This window comes from Odontomachus brunneus, unplaced genomic scaffold (assembly GCF_010583005.1).
Source record: "Odontomachus brunneus isolate Ranch 3 - 2012 unplaced genomic scaffold, Obru_v1 Obru_scaffold_048, whole genome shotgun sequence".
NCBI classification, from domain to species: Eukaryota; Metazoa; Arthropoda; class Insecta; order Hymenoptera; family Formicidae; genus Odontomachus; species Odontomachus brunneus.
In genome coordinates this window covers 847009-869549 of record NW_022639498.1, presented here as the reverse complement: position 1 = coordinate 869549, position 22541 = coordinate 847009, and the positions used below count along the sequence as shown (strand labels likewise).

The 22541-nt window shown below is 35.9% G+C and overlaps 3 protein-coding genes and 1 long non-coding RNA gene across 10 annotated transcripts; 2 read left to right on the top strand and 2 right to left on the bottom strand.

Annotated features, from left to right (window-relative positions):
• The first annotated feature begins 560 nt into the window (after positions 1-560).
• On the top strand, positions 561-10299 carry LOC116844926 (nuclear distribution protein nudE-like 1-A). 4 transcript variants are annotated; one of them, XR_004378156.1, is made up of 9 exons: positions 561-728; positions 1430-1628; positions 1949-2239; positions 3026-3162; positions 3229-3408; positions 3803-3927; positions 4294-4499; positions 4905-4975; positions 8501-10299. XR_004378156.1 is itself a non-coding variant. In XM_032817095.1 (8 exons), exons 2-8 carry the CDS (start codon positions 1543-1545, stop codon positions 8556-8558), a joined length of 948 nt encoding a protein of 315 aa, XP_032672986.1. In that variant the 5' UTR covers positions 562-728; positions 1430-1542; the 3' UTR covers positions 8559-10299. The 4 variants fall into 4 exon arrangements, 1 of the variants encoding a protein (XP_032672986.1); XR_004378157.1 differs by lacking the exon at positions 561-728 and adding an exon at positions 743-1068; XR_004378158.1 differs by lacking the exon at positions 561-728 and adding an exon at positions 1066-1217.
• A 102-nt stretch (positions 10300-10401) lies between these two features.
• Positions 10402-16252, bottom strand: LOC116844927 (histone H3.3A). Of its 4 annotated transcripts, none has more exons than XM_032817098.1 (3): positions 16105-16252; positions 13784-13927; positions 10402-11526 (listed from the first exon to the last, which is right to left on the bottom strand). In XM_032817098.1, the coding sequence occupies exons 2-3, from the start codon at positions 13909-13911 to the stop codon at positions 11244-11246; spliced, it is 411 nt and encodes a 136-aa protein (XP_032672989.1). In that variant the 5' UTR covers positions 13912-13927; positions 16105-16252; the 3' UTR covers positions 10402-11243. The 4 variants fall into 4 exon arrangements, with proteins under 4 accessions (XP_032672989.1, XP_032672990.1, XP_032672987.1 ...); XM_032817099.1 differs by lacking the exon at positions 16105-16252 and adding an exon at positions 14731-14964 and having other exon boundaries at positions 13784-13919; XM_032817096.1 differs by lacking the exon at positions 16105-16252 and adding an exon at positions 14731-14955.
• On the top strand, positions 15062-18944 carry LOC116844930. The gene is made up of 2 exons (XR_004378159.1): positions 15062-15226; positions 18069-18944. It is a non-coding gene; the product is annotated as an uncharacterized LOC116844930 (long non-coding RNA).
• Positions 18305-21202, bottom strand: LOC116844928 (histone H3.3A). Its single transcript, XM_032817100.1, has 3 exons — positions 21036-21202; positions 20432-20561; positions 18305-19781 (listed from the first exon to the last, which is right to left on the bottom strand). Exons 2-3 carry the CDS (start codon positions 20557-20559, stop codon positions 19499-19501), a joined length of 411 nt encoding a protein of 136 aa, XP_032672991.1. The 5' UTR covers positions 20560-20561; positions 21036-21202; the 3' UTR covers positions 18305-19498.
• Positions 21203-22541: the final 1339 nt, after the last annotated feature.

The window sequence follows — 22541 nt, the reverse complement described above, 5'->3', positions numbered from 1 at the left end:
ACAAGTGTATACATTTTATTATTTGTAACATCTTGCAGAGTTACTCTGGTTTTGTTACTCTCGTTGGAAGTCATTTTGAAACACTATTTCATTTTAAGGTTTATATTGGAGATTAGATTGAGTCGATTTCATCGACGCAATCTAACTTATCGTTCTCTTTGGAAAATAAGCGCCTATAAGTGCTCACGCTTTTACTGCCCTACCTCGATAGAAGAAGTGAATGTAAGCGCGAGTTATGACGTCACGCATGACGTCAATATGCAGTTTCTAAGCGCTTATAGCGCCAAAGTAAACGACGTGGGGTGTATATCAGTTGGACACGGGGCAATTGGACACAGTCCAATCACAAGTCGCTGTTCCAAGGGACTCTACAAATGTCTCTAATCACACGGTGCTGTGATTAGCTGTGCCCAAATGCACCGTGTCCAAGTGCACCGCTTCCAACGACGTGAGCGATATTTATAAGCGCTTAAAGCGCGTAAGCGTTCAAAGCGAACGCACCCTATATATATACAAAAGTCAGCGTTACCAATCCATATTTTTAGCTTCTCACTTTTATTTTTTCTCTAATAGTAGCTTCAGTTGGAATCCTGCAAGGTTACTAAAACGGTTAGTTTAATCGGAACTCGGTAAAAGTGGTTTTGAGACAATCGTGCGCGGATGTCATACGCGCGTACGTCTCGTCCATTCTCAACGCCGTCTGATCGTTTCTCTTAGATTACGACGTGGTATGTCGCTATATACTCTCGCTCCCTCTTTTGAACTTTTCTGCCTGCCTCCTCGCCACCATTTTGCATGATCCTCGGGTTCTTCAGAATCCGCGAACGAGTGCGGAATAACGGTGGTCGCGATCGGGTGTGATCCTCACATCGCGATCGACGTGTGCGACAAAATCGCGAGATCTGCGAGGAGTGCATTCGTGTGCGCGTTTCCGACACAGACTCCGCAGACAGCGCAAACTTACCTGCACCTACACCTGTCTTCTTGCCGCCGCTACACCGATATTTTTACGTACTCGCTACACGCCTCCTCGTCGCCTCGCTAACCAGTGTGACTCATAATAACACGGTAATGACATTTGTGTTACATGCGTGACTACGTTTGTCCCGCAAGGCAACGCTTGCTTCAAGGTCGGCATCGTCGAGGACGTCGAAAACACGTTCATGACGTTTTACACCTGCGGGGACAAAGTCGCGTTTCTCCTCTTTCCTCTTTCCGTACGTGACGCTTTAATCACGAATAAGATATGTAATAAGACGTGTTTTTATTCACGTACTCGGAAGTAACGCTCTACGCTACGAGATACGTCATAGTATCGGAAATACCTCAGCACGTACGATACGACGACGAAACGTTTAGCCTTCTTTATGTTTATCCCGATTCGTGTTTTCCTCGTTGCGAAAGGTTTTGTCATGTTTGTCTTTTGCAGCATTTCAGTGTATAACACGTGGGACAGCAATTATATGTATTCGTAACTCATATTAGAAGCAAAATCAAGGGGTAGTAAAATTACATATATTCTCGTAACAATCTCCAAGTGCAATGATGGATGTAGATCCGCCGGAATTTCTCTCAAAGGATGACGAGATTCAATATTGGATGGATTTGGCTCACCAATTTCATCAGAGGTTAGTTACACATCAAGCTTTATTAGTTGTATTCAGTAGAGAAAGCTGCTTTGCATCTGTTGTAAAATTTGTCAATCTGATTACATACTTTGAGATTCCGCAAAGATTAAAATAAACAGATTTATGAGTTTACAACAGTTGCAAAGCAACTACGCTAAACGCAGCTGTTGACATAAAACCCAATGACTATTTATTGAAGTCAAAACATCTGAAAACAAGATATTTGAGAAAATAAAAGACAACATAGTTTCCTTTATTTACATTCTTGGACTTATAATCAAATAAGTAACAAAATATCACTTGCGTTATTGTTATTGTAGGAAAAACAATGTTGAACGTGAGCTAGAAGAGTTCCAAGAGAATTCGCAGATGTTGGAGGAAGAATTGGAGACATCCTTGGAACAAGCAGAGAAGACAAATAGAGAACTGAGACAGAGAAATACAAGACTAGCCACAGAGATTGAACAGTTGAGGACACGATTAGATCAGCAGTCTACAGATTGCGCTATGTTTCAAGGCAAGGCACAAGATTTACAGCTGCAGCATGAACGTTTACTGAAATACATTAGAGAACTTGAACAAAAAAATGACGATTTGGAAAGAGCACACAGGTATTTAATATATTTAACATATTTAATATATCTGAATCTTAAACTAGTAATTACATTGGTCAACAGATATTGCATTATAATTTATATCTCTCTTGAGAAATTAATTCTTTCTTCTTTCTTGAAATTAATTCTTTTTTCTATTTATGTTTGTGTTGAGATAGAAAATAACAATTAAAAAGTTATCTAGCTGTTGTTGAAAAAATATAATTGTCAATGTTTCAATTTTTGTAAGTTAATAATATGAAATATGAAAATAAAACTATAGAATATATATTTTTTTAGTACAATTTCTTTAATTTTTATATATCATACATTATCAGAAAAATTACAGTTTATTTTAAATGTTACTTAGACATGTTGTTAAAATAAGGATAGTTACAACGTAAGAATAAAATTTGAAATCTCTGTTCCCAACAAGATATTAAAATAAATATTTTATTTACAAATTGTTACAAAGCTATTATATACACACCAGCTTAAAGTAGAAAAATAACTTTTAAAGAAATAATTTTCAAGAAATCTTTTTATTGTTGTTTCCTATATTATAAAAATTAATGAAAATAGAAATTAGAGTTATCTTTGATTTTAATTATTATGTTTGTGTGATCAGTGAAAAAAAGTTACCTAGAATTTATGGTCTAGATTAAAGATATAATTTTTGTTATCATAAAATTTGTATTTTTACCAACAATACAAGTGTGTGTATATGTGTATATATATGTGTGCATGTATATGCATGTACATATTTATGTAAATATGTGTGTATAATATATACACTTTTTACAGGATAAATAGGGTCACTGAAGAAGAAATAGAAGCTAAGTTTAATTTAGCTATAGAAAAAAATGCTTTGCTTGAGTCAGAACTCGACGAAAAGGAAAGCTTGAAAGTTATAGTGCAAAGATTAATGGACGAAGTTAGAGGTTGGTAAAAAACTTTGATTTAATGAATTATTTTACGACGGTAGTTAGTATCTCGCGATGTTTCAGACCTAAAGCAGGAGATACAGGTACACGAGAGGCATCATGCAGACAATAATAAGTCCGAGAGAGTTCGCAGCATTGTCGATAACAATAAGCTGCAAACCGAATTGGAATCGAATTCACCTGCTAGCCAAATAGCCCCGCAAACCATACCTCCGAATAATACAACGACTTCGCCATTAAAAAGTAGGATAAACAATATTTTTCTTAGAGCGAAATGTATTTTTTATCATTTTTATTCGAAAAACAGCCACCAAATTTAAAGAGTATGAGAATGAATGCAGACAAGATGTGAAAATTTTTTAAAATAATTTCGAAATTACCATGAACCACTTATTTTTGAGAATTGAGTTATTTAAGGATATATCAACGTGAAAAGGAAGCAAGTGTGCAATACTAAAATGTAACTGAATAAATTTTTGGTAGTAATTTTTTTTTATTTCAATTTTTTAAATAATTTTTCAAACAATATTAAAACCGAGTCAAACGATATTATTATTGGCTTTACAATTTATTGAATAGTTTCATCTGCTCGCGGGTAATATCGATGTGTATTACATTGATTCTTGTTTCACCCTAGTTGGACACGGGATGGTAGGGGGAGTAATTGGAAACAACAACAATAATAATATGAGCCAACCATTGCCACCCTGCACTAGAATACTGGCAATGAATATGATCGGTGACCTTATGCGAAAAGTAGGGGTAAGCATAACAACAGTATCATCCTTGTCTATCGTACACTCGTAGTTTTCTAAGCTTGAAGCATGGCTTGCGTGTTCCCCCCTGTTTTTATACATGACATAAAGTATATAGTTGCTGTTATACAAGTTCGATAATACCGAGTCACTATATATGTCGATATAAATTCGTTGATTAAAGTAGTTTCTTGATCTGACACTTTCTCTGACAATATCTACAGCCAAACATCATGTTATTAATCAAGTTAGTAAGATGTAATTATGCTTGTCACAATATACGATAAGAACGTTGTGAATACTTATAATTACATTATAAGCAACTTGTATTGTGACATTGATAGTTGGTATGATGCGGTTGGTGTTTTGGTAGCTTGACAGATGGGTCTGCGTAGGCTGTAGAAGAATAAAATGCGCTTGTCCGAGCGGACAAATATCGAATACCACGTCGTCTAGCGACTTATCAACCCAGACACACGCATCTGTTCAGTGCATAAGGCAACAACCTAGACCGACCACATGCAGATCTTCGTCGTGACCTCTCATCGTTAAATTATTTTGCACCTCCCTAAGAAGCAGGTCTTTATTTGGTTCTTTTCGTTTTCGCAGCACATCCGCTTCTAGCGATTTGCACATTCATTGAATACAGAAGTTTTGGTTTCTTTGCCTTTGTATTCATCACCAAAGATTGGATACCATCCTGTGCTTTGCTATTAAAACATCAACCGTCAATGTTCTAACAAATTTAATATTCGTTATGCCATTTCGCGCAAAGTATCGTATAATATATAATTCTGTACCTTGAAAGAAAAAAGACCAATACGTACTGCCTCATTTTCCAGTTATAGAACTCGTATTTTATATTCTCAATGCTTACAAATTCTAAAATTTCAGTATCTGTAAAGACTGAAGTACGTTGGTTCCTTTTTCCTAAGGTACAGTATTAAATAGAATATTTCTAATCATGATTATTTCTCTTCACAGGCGTTGGAAAATAAGCTGAACACATGTCGAAATGCGTTTCGAGAAGATCAAGCGGTTCGTGATCTCTACAGGTAACACAACAATTATATTTTAAACGCGCTAAGTTTTGCTGTCGTGTCCGTATTCGTGTTTCGTCATGCATCGTATATACTCACGAGTGTGTATATATATATATATATATATGTATTAATATATATATATATGTATGTATGTATGTATGTATGTATAAGATTGCTTGGTTTAAGGTATTCGAGCGCTTGTATGCAAGTACAGGATTCGTTAAATTGAATAAAAATATTCTCTACCACTATCATGGTAATTGTTAAAATATTAATAAAAAAAAATCGTCTGCTTGTGTACGTAATGCGATAGGAAGATCTCTGTAGAACACTCTGTATACTCTGTAGAACAATCTGATGAGACATATCTTGGTTTTATTGACTGTTTCTTAGCAATAATAAAAATCGTATAATAGTAAGAAATGGAGTAATGTTGTGAGCAGCAAGTGACGCGGTTCTACATAGCACGTATGATCTTAGGTCGGATATCTATATATGCTGTTGCTAGGGACTGCTAGAAGAGAAAGTTCAAGACATGTCTCTTTAGATTGGTTACAGAGCTCATCTCATCGCATCGCGCGCATAGGTTAACCAATATTTTCTCATAAATATTTCAATAATTACCATGGTAGTTTACAAAATAGTAGATGTTTTTTCTATTTAGTTTAACAAATACTATCTGTGTACGAGTACTCGGATATTTATATCCCTTAACGCTGTATACATACATATACATTATATATATATATATATATATATATATATATATATATGCACGTGTGTGTGTGTGTGGTGTGTGTATACACACACATATACACAAGGTATCTGACCATATGTGGAAAAAATACTCATCTACATATACATTAGGTCAAACTGAACACAGAATTCCTATACCATATTACAAACAGCAGCATAAAATTTTGTATTATTAATTAAAGAAGATTGGCGAAGATTGTACGCGATACAATATGGGACGTGACAGTAAATACGAATTCCATCTTGCATTTATATATTAGATCAAACAAAAAGTTCTCTTTGCAAAGAACCCCGCACTAATCATATGGAAAAATCTATTCTGGTAAAATTGGCTGGTTTTCTCATATAGCTTATGACTTGCTAAGCAAAAAATATAATAGGCAAAAGTCTAAATAATGGATAGTTATTGAGTTATAATCAGTCAAACATGAAAAATTTAGACTACGAAACGGCCAATTATCTCAAAAATTGGTTTATTGGAAAAATAATTTGAAACAAAAATAGCAAGGTTTAAAAAAAAAAAATCTATTAACTGGTGATATTTATTTGAGTTTTGAATGATCTTGAAAAATTCCGTCAAGATCAACATGAATTTTCAGCGGAAATTCCTATTTTTTTATCGCACATCCGTATAGCTGAAGTCAAGACGTTTTTAAAACATCGTTAACAAACCTTATTCCATCAAAAACTTTCCAAGTTATATGTTTTCAAAAAATATCGTCGGCATTAGCATTATCTAATACTTTTTGAGATAATTGACCGTTTCGCAGCCAATCTTTCATGTTTGACTGGTTGTAGCTCAATAACTGTCCATTATTTAGATTTTTGCCTATTACATTTTTTGCTTAGCAAATCATAAGCTATAATATATGAGTCTCTATAATATATGAGAAAGCCAATTTTTCCGGAATAGATTTTTCCATATGATTAGGAATTCTTTTATACCTTTTTGCAAATAATTATATAGATTTTTTAGTTATTGATTAAAAATGATTGGCGAATAATAGCGCGCGAGCTAATATTCTTTAATAAGTGTAGAGGAATTTTAATATATATGTACTCATGAGCGTTTTCTCACTTATTGTCAGACATTTCTGTATATATTTAATGTACATACATATATACATACATACATATATGTGTGTATATCTGTCAGGAATAAGTATCATGTATCTGTACATCTTGCGACGCATTTCTCTGTTTGTCTTATAGCAAATATTCGCAATCATTATTGATATAATTGCAAAAACTTTTTTATAAAATAATTTAAAACAAAATTTTACAAGATAGTAATGATACATGATACTCAGTGAGTTAATTGTACTTAATGCTAATGTAACACATGTTGGTTGTGTTTCCATTAATGATGCTTGCTATTGTCAGCCTAAAGACCTCAAGTTTATACACATTTAAGACTTTATATGTATATAATATTGTGTAACATATTTATCTTTCTCAAACATTCTAATGTTTAGTAGAAGTAAATCGTTTCCCAACACAACAATTGACTAGCTTCATAGAAAGAAACAAACCCTTTAGTTTATTTTAATAAAAGTTATATATTAAAAAGTTGTTTATGTCGTACTTGTTTGTATTTGCTCAGTGATATTAAGACTAGTTGTTTCATCGTTTCATAGATGTATAGCTTGTTTGCTTATGCTTTTTAAATTTTTATTCAACTAGATGTACAAATAATTAATGCGACAATGATACAATTATTTTCTTAATTTTTTTAAACGGTGTTTTCAATTAGTTTTTTAATTTTTTTAAATAGTTTTTGAACATGTTGTGTTATGTTTGAGTACGTTCCACAATAAAGGTACTATCATTCCTCATTGAAAACATTACTTCCTTTAGTTTTCTTGGTGCAGAATATTTTTTAACATATACCGTACTTGTACAAATTTAAACGCAAACTAGTTACAATCAAAATGTATGCAATATACATTCATATATATGTTTTGCTTGAAATTCCTTCAATCAATATTTGTATTGCGAATTGTAGAAATAGTCATTAAATAAAAAATAATCATTATCGAGGTTTTATACAAGATTAGAATTTATTTTGCAAAAATGGGTTGAGCCACCAATTGCTGAACGTACGTCTTTTTGGAACTGCTATAATACGTTCGAATTTTCGTGTGTGTAAAAATTTACTCGAGTACAAAACACAGTTTAAATAGTGACAAAACAACTATGATAAGTTACATGCCTTTAAATTATCGATAAGTATGCGTGTACACAATACGTATATAGATTCTAAGTAAATCACGGTAATGTGCAATTGCATCGAAGAACTACTTCCAACTTTATAATAAGAATACCGTATGATGTTTAGACAGCTTCAAAATAGAGTATATTGTAAAAAAACGTTCGATTTACTGCCATATTAAGCCAACGTCTGTTATAGCAAAAAATTATTTGTGGCTCAATCTATAAAGAGAAAGGTCACGCAAAATGTTATTGATACTGTAAAGAAATTCAAAACGCTGCTGTTTCACAGCTATTCTTTGCATAAAATCACCATTACTTTTGTTATCATCGTCCTTACTTGCATAATCTGAACAAAGTGTATGCAACATTAGTATCATATTACCTTAATTGCACACATAAAATGATAATGAAATAAATTCGGAGGAGTTCCCAGTTGGACGAACAATGTGCATTCAATGAATGACGTAAAAATGACGCACATTCGTCTTTCTGTTATCCCTGATTTTTTTCAACTAACTAACTAACTAAATAAGCGATAACGAAAGATTATTGCGTCTGTTCAATTAGGGCTAGACGACAAGTCAGAAGCCCAGCCTCAGGAAACAACAACCACATTCGATTATAAACGAAGAGATAATGTCGCAGCGATCGTATGTCCGCACACATCATGTTATGTAACACTAATGTAACATTAATTGAATATTCGTTTAATAGTAATTTCTCGTCCAAGTTAGTTCGACAAAATTTATACAGAATCGAAAAGCGCTAACATTTTTTCATGCTAGGCATGAAAACTTCTCTTTTAGCTATAATTTTTGTAACTCACCGTTTCCATTACGACTCGCGTTGATTACCTTCGTTTGCGTTTCTCTTTATCTCTGTTGTAATACGCGAATAAAAGAATATATTTTATTAAAACCTACATGTGTAAGCTCGCCGCTATAAATTACTTAAAAACAAGGATTCAAATCGATATAATTTTGATGAGTTGAGTTCTGACGCAGCAGTAGGTACGTAAAGAATTCTCTCTCGTGTCGGGGGATGACATGTCTCGCTTCCATCGACGTTTATTTGCGATTAAACAGTAACGTCGTTTCTAATATCCAAGCTTGAGCTCAGCGGAATTATACCAGTCCCTGCTAAAACTGTATTATTGGTACACCGAGATAACTTGGGATGAATTCTATCACATTCACTCTTTCAAGCCTATTACACCACATTACTACGGATAAACATATACCATCGCCACGTATAACAATATATAACCGTTAAAAAAGACCGACAATTTTCGTGTAAATAACTGAGAATAATAATTGAGAATAATCAGGTAAAAAAAGTAACAGAGTACTATTACTTATTAGTTATATATACATATGTACATGTATATACTATGTATATATCTATACATACATATATGTATATGCGCATATATTTGTATATATATGCTTATATACATATGTACATACATATATATACATGTGCGCGAATTAGATATTTCTCTCCTCCGCATTAAACATTACGCCCTTTTTTTAGTAGTTTCTTCCCTCTCAAACGTGAAACTACGACAATTGTCTAGAAAGCGTTCGGATAGAATTTTGTAAATATTAGCGTATTAATGAAGAGTTAGAGACGATAACTCATTAAAAGCCGCATATCAATCTTAGTTTATATATGTTTTTATGAAATTGATTACGATCTCGTATTGAGTCGCATTACATGAAGAATAACACAAATGCTGCGAAATGGAATAACAATCTCTTGCTTGCGATTTTGAATTTTCTTTTATTGCGATATGCGGTTTGGTATTATTGTCTAGAGCGTTTCTCATGTATATTACGCATAAACAAAATGCGGTAACGGAGTATCATTATTTATTAAAAAACGAGATATTTGATGACATTTGTAGGTATAATTACACAAACAATAAATAATTTATGAACTTCTGATTTTTAACGCGTAGATTTAGTGTAATTTGTAACTGTATTTATTATTGTCTTCAATAATTAGTGTGTATACTTTGTAAAAATGTGTACTTTTAGCGCTTCACAAACATGTTTATACATACATAATCCTTTTATTTTTTTAATATTTCGTACAAATAAAATTTACTAATTGAGGCAGCATAATATTACTTGGCGCAACTATAATTGGATTGTAATTCCAATAACTATGATATATGCATTGTATAATTAGAGCTAGCGAGAACATGATTGCGCCGATGTAGATCGAAAGTTTATTTCTTTAAACTACATGTGCAAAAAAGATACCATTGGTAAACTACAGAATTGTTATAAATGGAAATTATAATCATGTTGTATTATTATAAGAACGTCAAAACCTCATTTAATAAAATCTTATTAATTTAACGATGCGTACTTCTATCCGCACCATATATTACACATCAAGTCACGTCCAAAGGTTGGCCAACTTCTGGGTGAAGCATGTTAAAAGAAAGTAAGTTGTACAGATTTAGATTTATTTACGAAACGTTTATTTTTACACAAATTTTTACACAATATTTATGTAACCAAGACGATTTTTGCAATTCGAATACAATCAAAAGTCTAATACGTTAAGCACACTACATCGGATCACTATAAGAGTGTCTTATCCTAGTGCACACTTTTTACGAATACTAATAATGATGATAATCGTTAATGCTTAATATTAATGACGATAAGGATAAAAATTGAGAAACAAAAATATCATTTTCGTAAGTCGCACACTTCATACATGTAGGAAAATTAACGACGTATGATTACTCTTACCGAAGTTATTCTGTACATACAAACGTGGCGTTTGTACGCGTACAACCCATGATTAATGCGATCCCATATTGCGTGTGTTGCAATTACACCGCGCTAATCATTCAGCCTAACAACGTACGAGATAACCATTAAGCACGTCGTCGTTAATTTTTCTATGACTAATGACATTGAACAGTTAATCCATCAATATTTCATAAACAAAAAGTCAATTCTGAAACGCTGCCGAATGTTTGAATTGTGAGAGAAGAAACGAAAAAATGATGACTTGTATACGCTCTGCTTAGTGATATCGTTCCGAAACTACGAGAGAATTTCTCCGTATCAATTCGTATCGTATCATCTGGCAAATACCGATACACGTTACATATCTTGTATATAATTATATATGAATAAAACGTAAAATGTAGTTTGGAATGAAAGTGCTTCATCCACGATAATTGCGAACAGTAATAATTAATAATAATAATAATAATAATAATAATAATAATAATTAATAATAATAATAATCGTAACCGGTATGTATGAGAGTTAGATAGCGTCTCTTAAGCACGCTCGCCGCGGATTCGCCGGGCCAGCTGGATGTCCTTGGGCATGATCGTGACGCGCTTGGCGTGGATCGCGCACAAGTTGGTGTCCTCGAAGAGACCGACAAGGTACGCCTCGGACGCTTCTTGCAGAGCGCCTATGGCGGCGCTCTGAAAACGCAGATCGGTCTTGAAATCCTGCGCGATTTCACGCACCAGCCGTTGGAACGGCAACTTTCTGATCAGCAATTCGGTCGACTTCTGGTATCTTCTGATTTCTCGAAGAGCCACCGTACCTGGCCTGCATTGGCATAACAGAAAATATCATATGAAATAGATGTTACTGATCGAACGTGCAGATTTAGAAGCAAAATGCTCGTTCACATTTATATCAGTGATTTATTTTAGGTCTGTTTTTTTAGCTAAACTGCCTGAACTGGTGTAATAAGTTGGAGTGAAACAAAATATATTTATCTCACACTAACTTATTGTACCTGTTTAGACAGATCAGCTAAAAAAAATACCTCTTATTGGCCTATAATTATTGGTCTGTTCTTTGTAGATGTAACAAGTTCGAGTGAGACACACACAAGCATATTTTTTCTCTAACTTACATATTACAACTACGAAGAACAGACCTCATGTTTTCCCTCAAACGATTCAAACATTCTCTTCTTGATACGTTTTGGAATGCACTAAGTGCTCTAATAAAAAAACTTAGGACTCTTGGTGTCATGCCACGGAAATCTGGATTGATGACATCAGAAGTGAAAAAAGAAAACGAGACACATGTCCAAAATTCTTGTGTCCATTTCCAAATCAAAAAATATTTGTATGAAAGAACATTTCTAATTGCTTGAGAATGCTTGTAAAATGCTCCAAAAACTATTCTTTTCCCTTGACAATAAAGAACTATAAAATTAACATGACCTGTAACAATCTTTTTTAACCTGCCTTTCTTCACGATTTTGCCGCGTTTATTTTACGGCTATTTATTGAGTATCAAGAAAAAAGATAGCTTTTAGAACATTTTACAAGTATGTTTAAATGATCTCAAGTATTCCATAATATAAATATTTTTTTATTCGAAAATAACGCGCCAAAATTTTCAGCGTGTCGTCTCTCTACGTCATAATCCAATATGGCCGCAGCGAGTACCCGAGCTGCGTCCCGATATTCACTGCCAGTACTGAAAATCTATAGTATACGTAAAATAAACAATAGATTTTCTTTAGTGCTAACATTGAATATCAAGAGAACACAGTTCCAAAAATTTTAATTTCTAGGAATTAATAAAAAAACAAGTTCTCTCATTGGATCATCGGTTACGTTTCAAAACGCACTGAGAGAAAAAAATGTTTAAACTTAAATATTTAAAACCCAATGTATAATAATTTTTGCGATACTTATTTTTGGCCAAGTTTTTGAACACGTGAATTAACGAGATTGTGTACGCACTTCCGTATGAGTTTAAAGTTTAAGGAGTATCAAGTTTTTTCAAATACGAAATGTACAAAAGTAATTTACAAGCAAAAGTGGATAAATATTATTGTATTGTAAAAACTCTGCTAAAGAAAGTGTTGCAAACTTTATCCAAACGACTGCTATACTCGGCTAATCAAAAGTTAAAAATTTCTTGATTAGTTTTGTAATGCATTCCACATTCAATAGCAAAATCCTATTTTTCTAAAAACACAAATTCTATATCTTCTAAAATTAAAGAACAAATTCCCCTTGAATATGGAATGTGTTAGGAGACTTCTCGCGGAAAATGTTGCAGCCTTTAACTCTTTGTGGCATAATGAGTCGTTCAGCGACCCACTTTTTTTTCATTCGGTTTTTCATTATTTTAACAATTTTCTCGACATTAAATACCGGTTTTTTTATTTCTGTAGAGTCCATAGTACATGAATAAGTGTAAAAAAGTAGCCAACCGTAAATTTCTATATTTACAAACGTTATTCGAATAACATTGTTCTTTTTATTATAATCTGAAAAATATTTTAACAAATTTCTCGACGTTAAATACCAATTTTTTATTTTTGTAGTCTCTAATATATCAATAATGTGTAAAAAAAACTAGGCAACTGTAAATTTCTATATTTGTATAATTGCTATAAACAAATAGGTCAAACTTGTACTTTTTATTAAAAAATTCATTTTTCATTAAATTACTATCAATATTGAAATTTAGGCACTTATCTAGAATAAGTTTTTTTTTTATTATCTTGAATAGTCTTTTAATAATCTTTGAATAATCATTGAGAAATATGGAAAAATAAATATTTATTGCTGTAAATAAATAGTTTGAATATCTCTTATAATAATGTCCTGAGGATTTTTTGGACCACTAAATTCTAATCTGTTAGAATTTTTAAATTTTCTAAAATCTAGAATAGTGGGGGGACCAAGTATAAATTATAAAATTCTGACTTTTGATTCGTAATTAGCGATTTAAAAATTCCTGAATACAAAGTTTCAGAAGAATAGGTTTGCTACAAAAATTCGTGGCACAAAGAGTTAAGCAGTCAACCGTGCGAATGTAGCGCTTCGTATACCTATAACGATGAGGCTTCTTGACGCCACCGGTAGACGGGGCGCTTTTACGGGCCGCTTTCGTCGCGAGCTGCTTACGGGGAGCTTTTCCTCCCGTCGACTTACGGGCTGTCTGCTTGGTACGTGCCATGACTCAATCTGAAATACTGACAATAATAACGATCAATGAGGTGATTTCCCTAACATCATCAGATATAATGGGTGTCGCGGGGTCGCGGAGTTGAATAGCTTCTCAGCTGCTCATTTGTTATCGACTACGTAAAAGTCCCCAACCGTTGCTCGCGACTCTGAACCCTCCGTCGACGATCCTCACAAAGAGAGTCGAGCACGAACGGGAGCCGCGCGATGCAACTACAACTAGAGCAAGAAGCTAAGCTCGGCGGAATAGTGGGAAAGTGACACGACGGTACGATGGTGGTGGCTACGATGGCATATAGTGGTGGTAACGATACGCCGCGAAGTGGGAGAGCGATCCGTTGCTGTTCGCGCGGAGGAGCCGCGCACCGAAGAACGCCGCGCGTTGCGCAATGTACGAACTTTCGTTCCCTCCGCGTCGACGAAGGAGAGACAGAGAGAGAAAGAGAGAAAAAACGCGCGCTGTCAGCCGAAGAATTCGTGTCCGCGGAGAGCCTCGACGACCCTACGGCGGAGCCTCCGTCGTTGTCGGGATCACACTCACGAGTACGCGGCGAGCAGAAATAGTCACACGCGCGGAGAAAAAGACGCGTCCGTGGTGCGCGTTGCCGCCTCTGCGCGTTCCCTGCACGAAACGTCGCAAAATGGTGGCGATTCGCGAGACGGGCGCGTGGAGAAAACGCCAGTCCGTTGCGCGGCGACTCTCCCTCTTGTTCACTCGACTACACGCGACCCCGTGGCCGTTCTCACACGAATCTCGTCGCGTCTCACACGCCGTTTTCCCGCGATCTCGCTGACGCGATATTATACCCACCTCGGACGACAATCAAACACAACGTACGCGAGAGCTAGGCTACACCACTATCCGTTTGCTCGCACACTCCGATGGCAGTGGACGCTACGCTCTCCCGAGCGAGTCACGACTCTCTCTCTCCCCCCCGCGTCTGGAAATTAAATCGCACGAGAGCACGTAGAGCCCGCGGTGCGCCGCCGGCCAATCCGGCGACAGGCCGTCGGCCGGCCGGCGCGCCGCATTGGTCGCCGGTGCATCGAGTGCGACGAGAGTGCCCTGTCAATCGCACTAAATCGTACTACGATACGCTCTCCCGAGCACGTGCCCCTCTCCCACCCCCGCGGCTCCACGAGCCTCGCTGTTGCCTCGGATCGGCGCGGAACGCGGATAATCGGCCGCCGCCGACGAGAATTGTCAACGGGGGCGGCGAGCACCCGATGGATCGATCGACACCGCGACGGGAGACAGACAGAGAGGGAGAGACAAAGAAAGAGGGAGAGAGATTCCGACGAGCTCGGTAAATACTGCACACGGCCGCGGCTTGTACATCTCGCAGGGAAAGATGCGCACACATCCATATAAACCGGATACAAAACAAACGCTCTCGCGGATTCTTCCGCCCGACATCTAATACCTGCATCAGACCATGGATTGGGGATTGAGGGTTGCGGATTGAAGATCAAGACTTGATCAATTAGAACGATGCGAACAAGGACCGAAAGAATCTAATTTTTAATCCGAATCCTCAATCTCCTAGTCTGATACAGGTTTTACGTTATGCTTCTATGCGTCATGTTATCGTACACATATAACTATAATTATGAAGAAGAGAAGGAGGCAGAGAGAAAAAAAGAGGAGGGGAGAGAGACGCTAATGAAGCAGATTGCCATTCTTATTTATTCGTGTTGCACGCCAGACACGGTCGTCTAATGACGAATTCGATTCGTCGTGTTACGGGAATCCCGTCTCGAGCCTAGAATCAGGAAAGCGTCGAATACACGGAATACGATATGGCTGCTGCTACCCTCGGGCTTTGTGTTGGACCAAGTAAATCTATCATAAACAACACATTTGGCCCTGGCATGCGTACACGCTGCCGAGTATCCGTCCGTTAGAAATTCGAGACAATACAAAGAAACGTGAGGGAATTCATCGCATTCTATGTAATCATCCGTGGTTATCAGATCACTATTGTTTTCGTTATCGTGGGAGAAGCGGACGCGTCGGAAGTAACGATGGTCGACTCCTCGAGCGTTCTCTGGTTGAGTCGAGCGACCGCACGCGCGCGCGCGTGTTCGCGGGATCCGCGCGAAATAGTTCCATGCGGCACGACCTGTGGGGCGATAATAAACGCGATAACAACTATATCTTCTGTACTCAGCCGTGGACACTTACGATTCGGTTAACGCACGCGTTCCGCACCGTGCTGCACTTGGTCCCGGGCCGCTGATTACCTCGTCATTCGTAGACTAATCTCGATTGAGAGAGATTGTAGAGTCTAGTCGCGTTTCAAGAATCGCCGATGCGTCGCAACGCGACGCTACTGTTTACGCAGGGAGAAAGGCTACCGCGCGACAATAGCGGTCCGACATACAGCCGGACTGGCCGTTTCGCTCTATAGCGTCGGGAATATCGATCTGCGATTTCGTGACAGATCCATGTTCAGTCAGGTTTGTGTGTAGCCAGCTGCCAGCGCTGTATAGCACTCTGAGTAGCGACTACACACACGCGCGACGAGCGAGCGGGGGAGCAAGCGTACGTGCATATTTATGCACGCACACACACGCTCCTGCGGTTGCGCTAAATTTTTGCGCGCGCCGCGACGGCCGATGTGTGCCATGCAGCGTGCGGCGCAATGCATATAGAGCGCCGCACACACGCACACAACCACTCTCGCGCTACAGGCAGCGAATCGATAGCGTCGTGCAGTTCCGTGCGAATGCATCTGCGCATTGCACAGGCGCGGGCTATTGTACACACATACACACCGCGTCGCTTTAGAGCTGAGAACAATGAAATGAAATATAGATATCAGTTGGGAAATAACTAGCCAATCTCAGTTAAAAGTTAATTAAGCTTAATAACCTTTAATTTAACTCAGTTAATGTTAAAAAATCAGCTTTTAATTTAAACTAGATATTTTAAGGCGCATTAACTTCAATTTATTAACTTATATAAGTTGAAATAATTCATCAAAATATTAAAAACTGCCGGGGCTATTTATAAAATAAGAAAATATATACAATATAAAACAAGAAAAACCAAGAATATTATCAGCAATATTTGTTGTCTCTCTGAGCACTAGTGTTTTTTTTTTATGTAGAATTCTGAACTCAAAACAATATTTCGGTATTTTCTTAAGATATATTCTTAAAGTATATAAAAAACTATCTTCATCTCATATAAATTAACCTATGATTAAAAAATTAATTATGCAAGAAGCATATAAGTAATTTTTAACTTTAATAAGTTAATTTAATTTTAGCTTAACTTTTAATTAAGTTTCTGTATAATTTTTAACTTACCCAAGCTTGATAAAAAATATAAGAGAATAAACTGGATGTGTGATACATTCCGTTTGCAGAACGATTTAAATACTTCTTCGACGCATCAAATTTCCAATGAAAGTTAAAAGAAAAATATCAATTCATAGACGTATTCATAGACGTATTTAAACCTGGTCATTCTTATCTTTAATGGTTCCTGGTCCTTTGTCTATCTTTTTAATGATGTCAGAAGCGAAAAAATACACGCTAAAAATTTTTGCGAAACATGTTGAAATAAAAAGATTTATCTATAAAGTAATACTTGCAATCGATTAAATAAATCTGTGAAATATTACGTGCATTTCTCTTTTGTTTTAATAATCAATAATTTATTGTAAATTAACATACAATTCATCTTCTTAATTTACTTATTCAGGTTAATTTACAATAAATTATTGTAATTTGATTGTTAGAGTAAAAAGGAAGTGCACAGAATATTTTACAAATTTAATTGATTACAAGTGTTACTTTAAGGATATATATTTTTATTTCAACGTATTTCGCAAGAATTTTCTCGTTTTTGAAATAATTAAAAAGAGATAGAGAATGCGAGGGGTCAGGAGCCTTAAGTACGGATATTCAAAGTTTTAAGGCTCTTGGATACTTGCATCGTCAATTTCTTTTTAATGACGTCAGAAGCAAGAAAACATGCTAAAAATTCTTACGAAATACGTTGAGGTAAAAAGATATATCCACAAAATAACATTTGCAATCAATTAAGCACACCTCTAAAATATTCCGAACACTTTCTTTTTGATCTAACAATCAATAACTATAAAATTAACGTTTTCTAAATATTCCAAATTTCTTTAGGTAGAGGAACAACCTGAGACAATTCCCCCTGGAATATTCTCGAAATGTCGCAGAAACATATTTATAAAGAATTAAACTGGAAGCCAGGTCAAGTGTTTTACCACACCATTGAAATCTAACATATCAAACCGTTCTGCACACTAATATATGCTATTATATATAGTATAATAATTCCGCAACAATTAGATGCAAGGAATATCAGGCATATTGTGTCAAATTAAACAAATTCCTCGAGGTACGTTACATCAATTAGAAAATGTATTTCATTGTGCTGTGGTTACAATTATCAATAGCTACTACTATAATCCGATTTAAGAGAATTAAGATAATTACGTAACCTAGCATAATAGCGAACTCGACATGAGAAAGGCTGCTAAGTGCCAAATATGGTTCGAGGTATCGCTTTGCACTAAATAACATTTAAATTTATATAAAATAAATAACAAAAATTAATATAAATTATGCACATTAAAAGTAAATTTTTGCTGTGCTATCGTTTTTAGTACACAGTCTCTTTCGAAGAAACAAGTAATTCTGCGAAGTAATTTTCAAGAGAAAAGAAAGATAATTTTACAGCAGCAGCTTTTCTACATGCCGAATTTTCGATAGGATACATGTGAGAAATTGTATATTATAATATTATACCATCTTTCTGGAAAAGTTTTTGAGACTCTAGAATAGTTCCAAATTAAATGTAAGTCAGAGGAAAAAAAACGTTATGTAGTTATGGTGCATTGATAAACAACTAAGAAACTATTTCTTCTACAGCGTTTCCGGCATTACATAGACGGTATCCAGTCCCTTAATACTCTAAGTTTTATGAAAATTTATATATATATATATATATATATATATATATATATATATATGTGATAAGTAGGTTTCATTTGTACGTAAAGAATTATATACGAGTACAATCTGTGTACTATCATGAAGCAAGATTGCAAGTGTCGACTAATATTCTAAAATAAAAGCGCTAGTTTTCGGATTTGTTTTCTATGAAAAAAATACATGCAATCTATGTACTTGTGGTATTGCTCGTGTTTCATTCTTTTGTCTATGTATCCAAGTATACAAAACTAATTACTGGTTCTGCAATGATTTTTCTTTCTTGCGAGTACGTTACATATAACATATATTTTTCTTTTGTCTTTTTATATATATATTTTTTTTTGTATCATTGTACGAATTGCGATTATGTTTCGTCGAATTATGAAATCTAATATAAAGAGAGACAGGAACATATTATATTTCTATTCCTCTCTCAATATCTTTATTATGTGATTTAGTGTGATTGGCAGTGTGTTAACTATAGTAAATATACACGGAAGAAGGTCAAGAATAATATTTGTAGCTCGTTCGAAAACACGTATAATGTCCAAATGAGAGTAAAATGAATTGGAAAGAGATCTGTGTGATCGTGAGTGAATTTAAGCGCGTTCGCCACGAATTCGTCGTGCTAACTGGATATCTTTTGGCATGATGGTAACACGCTTGGCATGAATGGCGCACAGATTAGTGTCTTCGAAAAGACCGACAAGGTATGCTTCTGATGCTTCCTGCAGAGCGCCAATAGCCGCGCTTTGGAAACGCAGATCAGTTTTGAAGTCCTGAGCAATTTCACGAACCAAACGCTGGAACGGCAATTTTCTGATCAGCAACTCCGTAGATTTCTGATATCTTCGAATTTCTCTGAGAGCTACAGTACCAGGTCTGAAAGCATACAAGATTTATGTAAAACTTATAGCCAATGTTAACACGTTTCTTTATTCGAGCAATTTTTTTTAGATTGCGTAAAATTCTATACATATAAAAATATGATTCATCATGCTCGTATTTATTTATTGAATTACTTTCTAGAACTTTTAATAGCTTCAACCATTTTCCTTTTTACTAATTTTTTATAAGTACAATACTTCAATTTGAATTAGTAATTGTTTTAATATTCTTTGTGTCTTTTCTTATAGATTTTCTAGAATATTTAATTGGTTCAATCATTTGTTTTCTAATTTTTGTAAGTACAATATTTCATTTTTAAAAGTACAATAACTTGATTTAAATTAATAAATTATTTTGAAATTCATTTTCTATCAAAATTGTGTAGAATTTTCTGGAACTTCACAGTTAGTAATTAAGTTTTAAAATTTATTGCATCATTTCCTAAAAATTACTTTCTGGAATTTTTAATTGTGTCAACTCTTAATTTTTCAAAAGTACAATATTTTATTTAAAATCAGTGATTACATTTTAAAACTCATTGCGTTATTTTTTTAAATATTTTACATTGTTTTTGAGATAAGACAGTCAGTCATTATTAAGGACAAACATGCAAAGTATTCTTTATAATTTTTTTTAGTTCATACCTGTAACGATGCGGTTTCTTGACGCCTCCAGTTGACGGCGCACTCTTACGCGCCGCCTTCGTGGCGAGCTGCTTCCTGGGTGCCTTTCCACCCGTCGACTTACGAGCCGTTTGCTTTGTACGTGCCATCACTGAAAGTATACGTCGAGTTTGTAGACAGCGGAAATTACCTTGCGTGCGAGTACACTAGGTGCACGAGGGGAGGAGGGTAAAGGGGATGAACAATAAGCACATCCAAAGATAGGCGAAGGACGATTTTCTCCTTTCTAACTATGGAAACGGCATTTCGACATTTCTTCGCGAGACACGGCGCTCGAAATTGCGCTGTTTAATCACGTGCACGACAGAGGAATCGTCACGATACGTATATTTAACGTCGGTTTCCCTCCAAAAGTGAACACAATAAACAAAATGGCCGCGCGAGCCGAATGCACTTTTCCGAGGTGCTTGAGAAGCTAAGGAGATGATCGGAAAAATGACGACTTCGTTGCGATTGCGCTGGCGATTCACGAATATTTCGCAGCCGAGATATGTATAAAACCTATACATTTTCAACTATATTCGCGTCTCGCACGATAACGATAACGATAACAAGAACAACGTACCTGATTATCCACGCTATTTACTGAGCAACGCCTTTCACAAGCTCCTTCGACCGATCTTCTTGACACAAACGTACGCACTGAACGAGAGAAAGTCGCTGACTGCTTCGCACTGTTTACGGAAAGGACAGAGGGATATGTACCGCTTCCCTCATGCTAGCGTCTAACTCGAGCTACGCGATTGGTCAGTGCTTCTATAAAGTCCTTTGCAATTAGTCGGTACGAAGTCTGCTCGTATTACTTGCACTTTTGACACTTTTACACCTAATGTCCGTTGTACACTAACCTTATATATGTAATACTAAATATGGGTTGCTTTCCAACAAGAGACACAAGTCGACACAGGGTGCTTTCCAGTTGCGTACTCTGTGTTACACAAAACCAGTTTATTGGTTGCATATTATTTTACAAGATTTTAGATAATATGTGACCAATAAACTGGTTTTGTGTACGTGTGTCTCAAGATGTGTTAAGCAATTAGAAAGCACCCACAAACATCATCCTATCTTTATTCTACATTTAGTGAGTAATAAAGACAGGATGATACTTGTGTCGACTTGTGTCTCTTGTTGGAAAGCAACTATGGATAGCGCAGCTCTCAGCGGTACTCACAGATACTAAACTAGGTTGTTAACAAGGGCTTCGAACATGCATCGCGAAAGGTACCTTTAAATAGGAACGTCCAAGCGTCGAACGTTAAATCGTTAGCCAATCAACGTATCAGGTCCCAGAAGTATACTTGTAGTTCTTGCGGAAAGTGGCACGTTAATTGGCTACTGCTTTAACGTTCGACGCTCGATGCTCCTCTGGGCTGCGTTCCAAAACTCTACTCGACGGGTAAAGTAGCATTTAATTGATCAATAAAAGCAAAGATAACTAGGATTTCTTTATCATGATTGGACAATTAAATGTACTCTACCAGTCGAGTAAAGTTTTTGAACACAGCCATGTAAAGGCACCTTAAGGTTTTCGGTTGCATGCGAGAAAATGGCGGCGGTCGTATGTATGTGACGTTGATGTGTGACGTGTTATTTGTATGAGTACCATTGATCTCTAAAGGCTATCGCACACAAATTGACATAACTGCATATGCATAGCATAAGACCGTATGTACCAATGAGCATCGAGTATTAAGTCGCCATATTGGTGTTCGATGCTTAATATTCGATGCTCATTGGTCGATACGATCTTATGCTATGCATATGCAGTTATGTCAATTTGTGTGCGATAGCCCTAAGGGCTATGCCATGCATATGCATATCATAAGATGGACCAATGAGCATCGAATATTAAGCATCGAACACCAATATGGCGACTTAATACTCGATGCTCATTGGTACATACGGTCTTATGCTATGCATATGCAGTTATGTCAATTTGTGTGCGATAGCCTTTAGAGATCAATGGTACTCATACAAATAACACGTCACACATCAACGTCACATACATACGACCGCCGCCATTTTCTCGCATGCAACCGAAAACCTTAAGGTGCCTTTACATGGCTGT

Bases quoted from the DNA above. Each gene is read 5' to 3' on its own strand.
- LOC116844928 (XM_032817100.1), bottom strand. From the start codon at position 20,559: ATGGCACGTACAAAGCAAACGGCTCGTAAGTCGACGGGTGGAAAGGCA. The intron at 19,782-20,431 runs GTATGAACTAAA...GTATGCTTTCAG, and splicing joins AAGAAACCGCATCGTTACAG to ACCTGGTACTGTAGCTCTCA.
- LOC116844926 (XM_032817095.1), top strand. From the start codon at position 1,543: ATGATGGATGTAGATCCGCCGGAATTTCTCTCAAAGGATGACGAGATT. The intron at 1,629-1,948 runs GTTAGTTACACA...TTGTTATTGTAG, and splicing joins GCTCACCAATTTCATCAGAG to GAAAAACAATGTTGAACGTG. The intron at 3,163-3,228 runs GTTGGTAAAAAA...GCGATGTTTCAG, and splicing joins ATTAATGGACGAAGTTAGAG to ACCTAAAGCAGGAGATACAG.
- LOC116844927 (XM_032817098.1), bottom strand. From the start codon at position 13,911: ATGGCACGTACCAAGCAGACAGCCCGTAAGTCGACGGGAGGAAAAGCT. The intron at 11,527-13,783 runs GTATACGAAGCG...ATGCCAATGCAG, and splicing joins AAGAAGCCTCATCGTTATAG to GCCAGGTACGGTGGCTCTTC.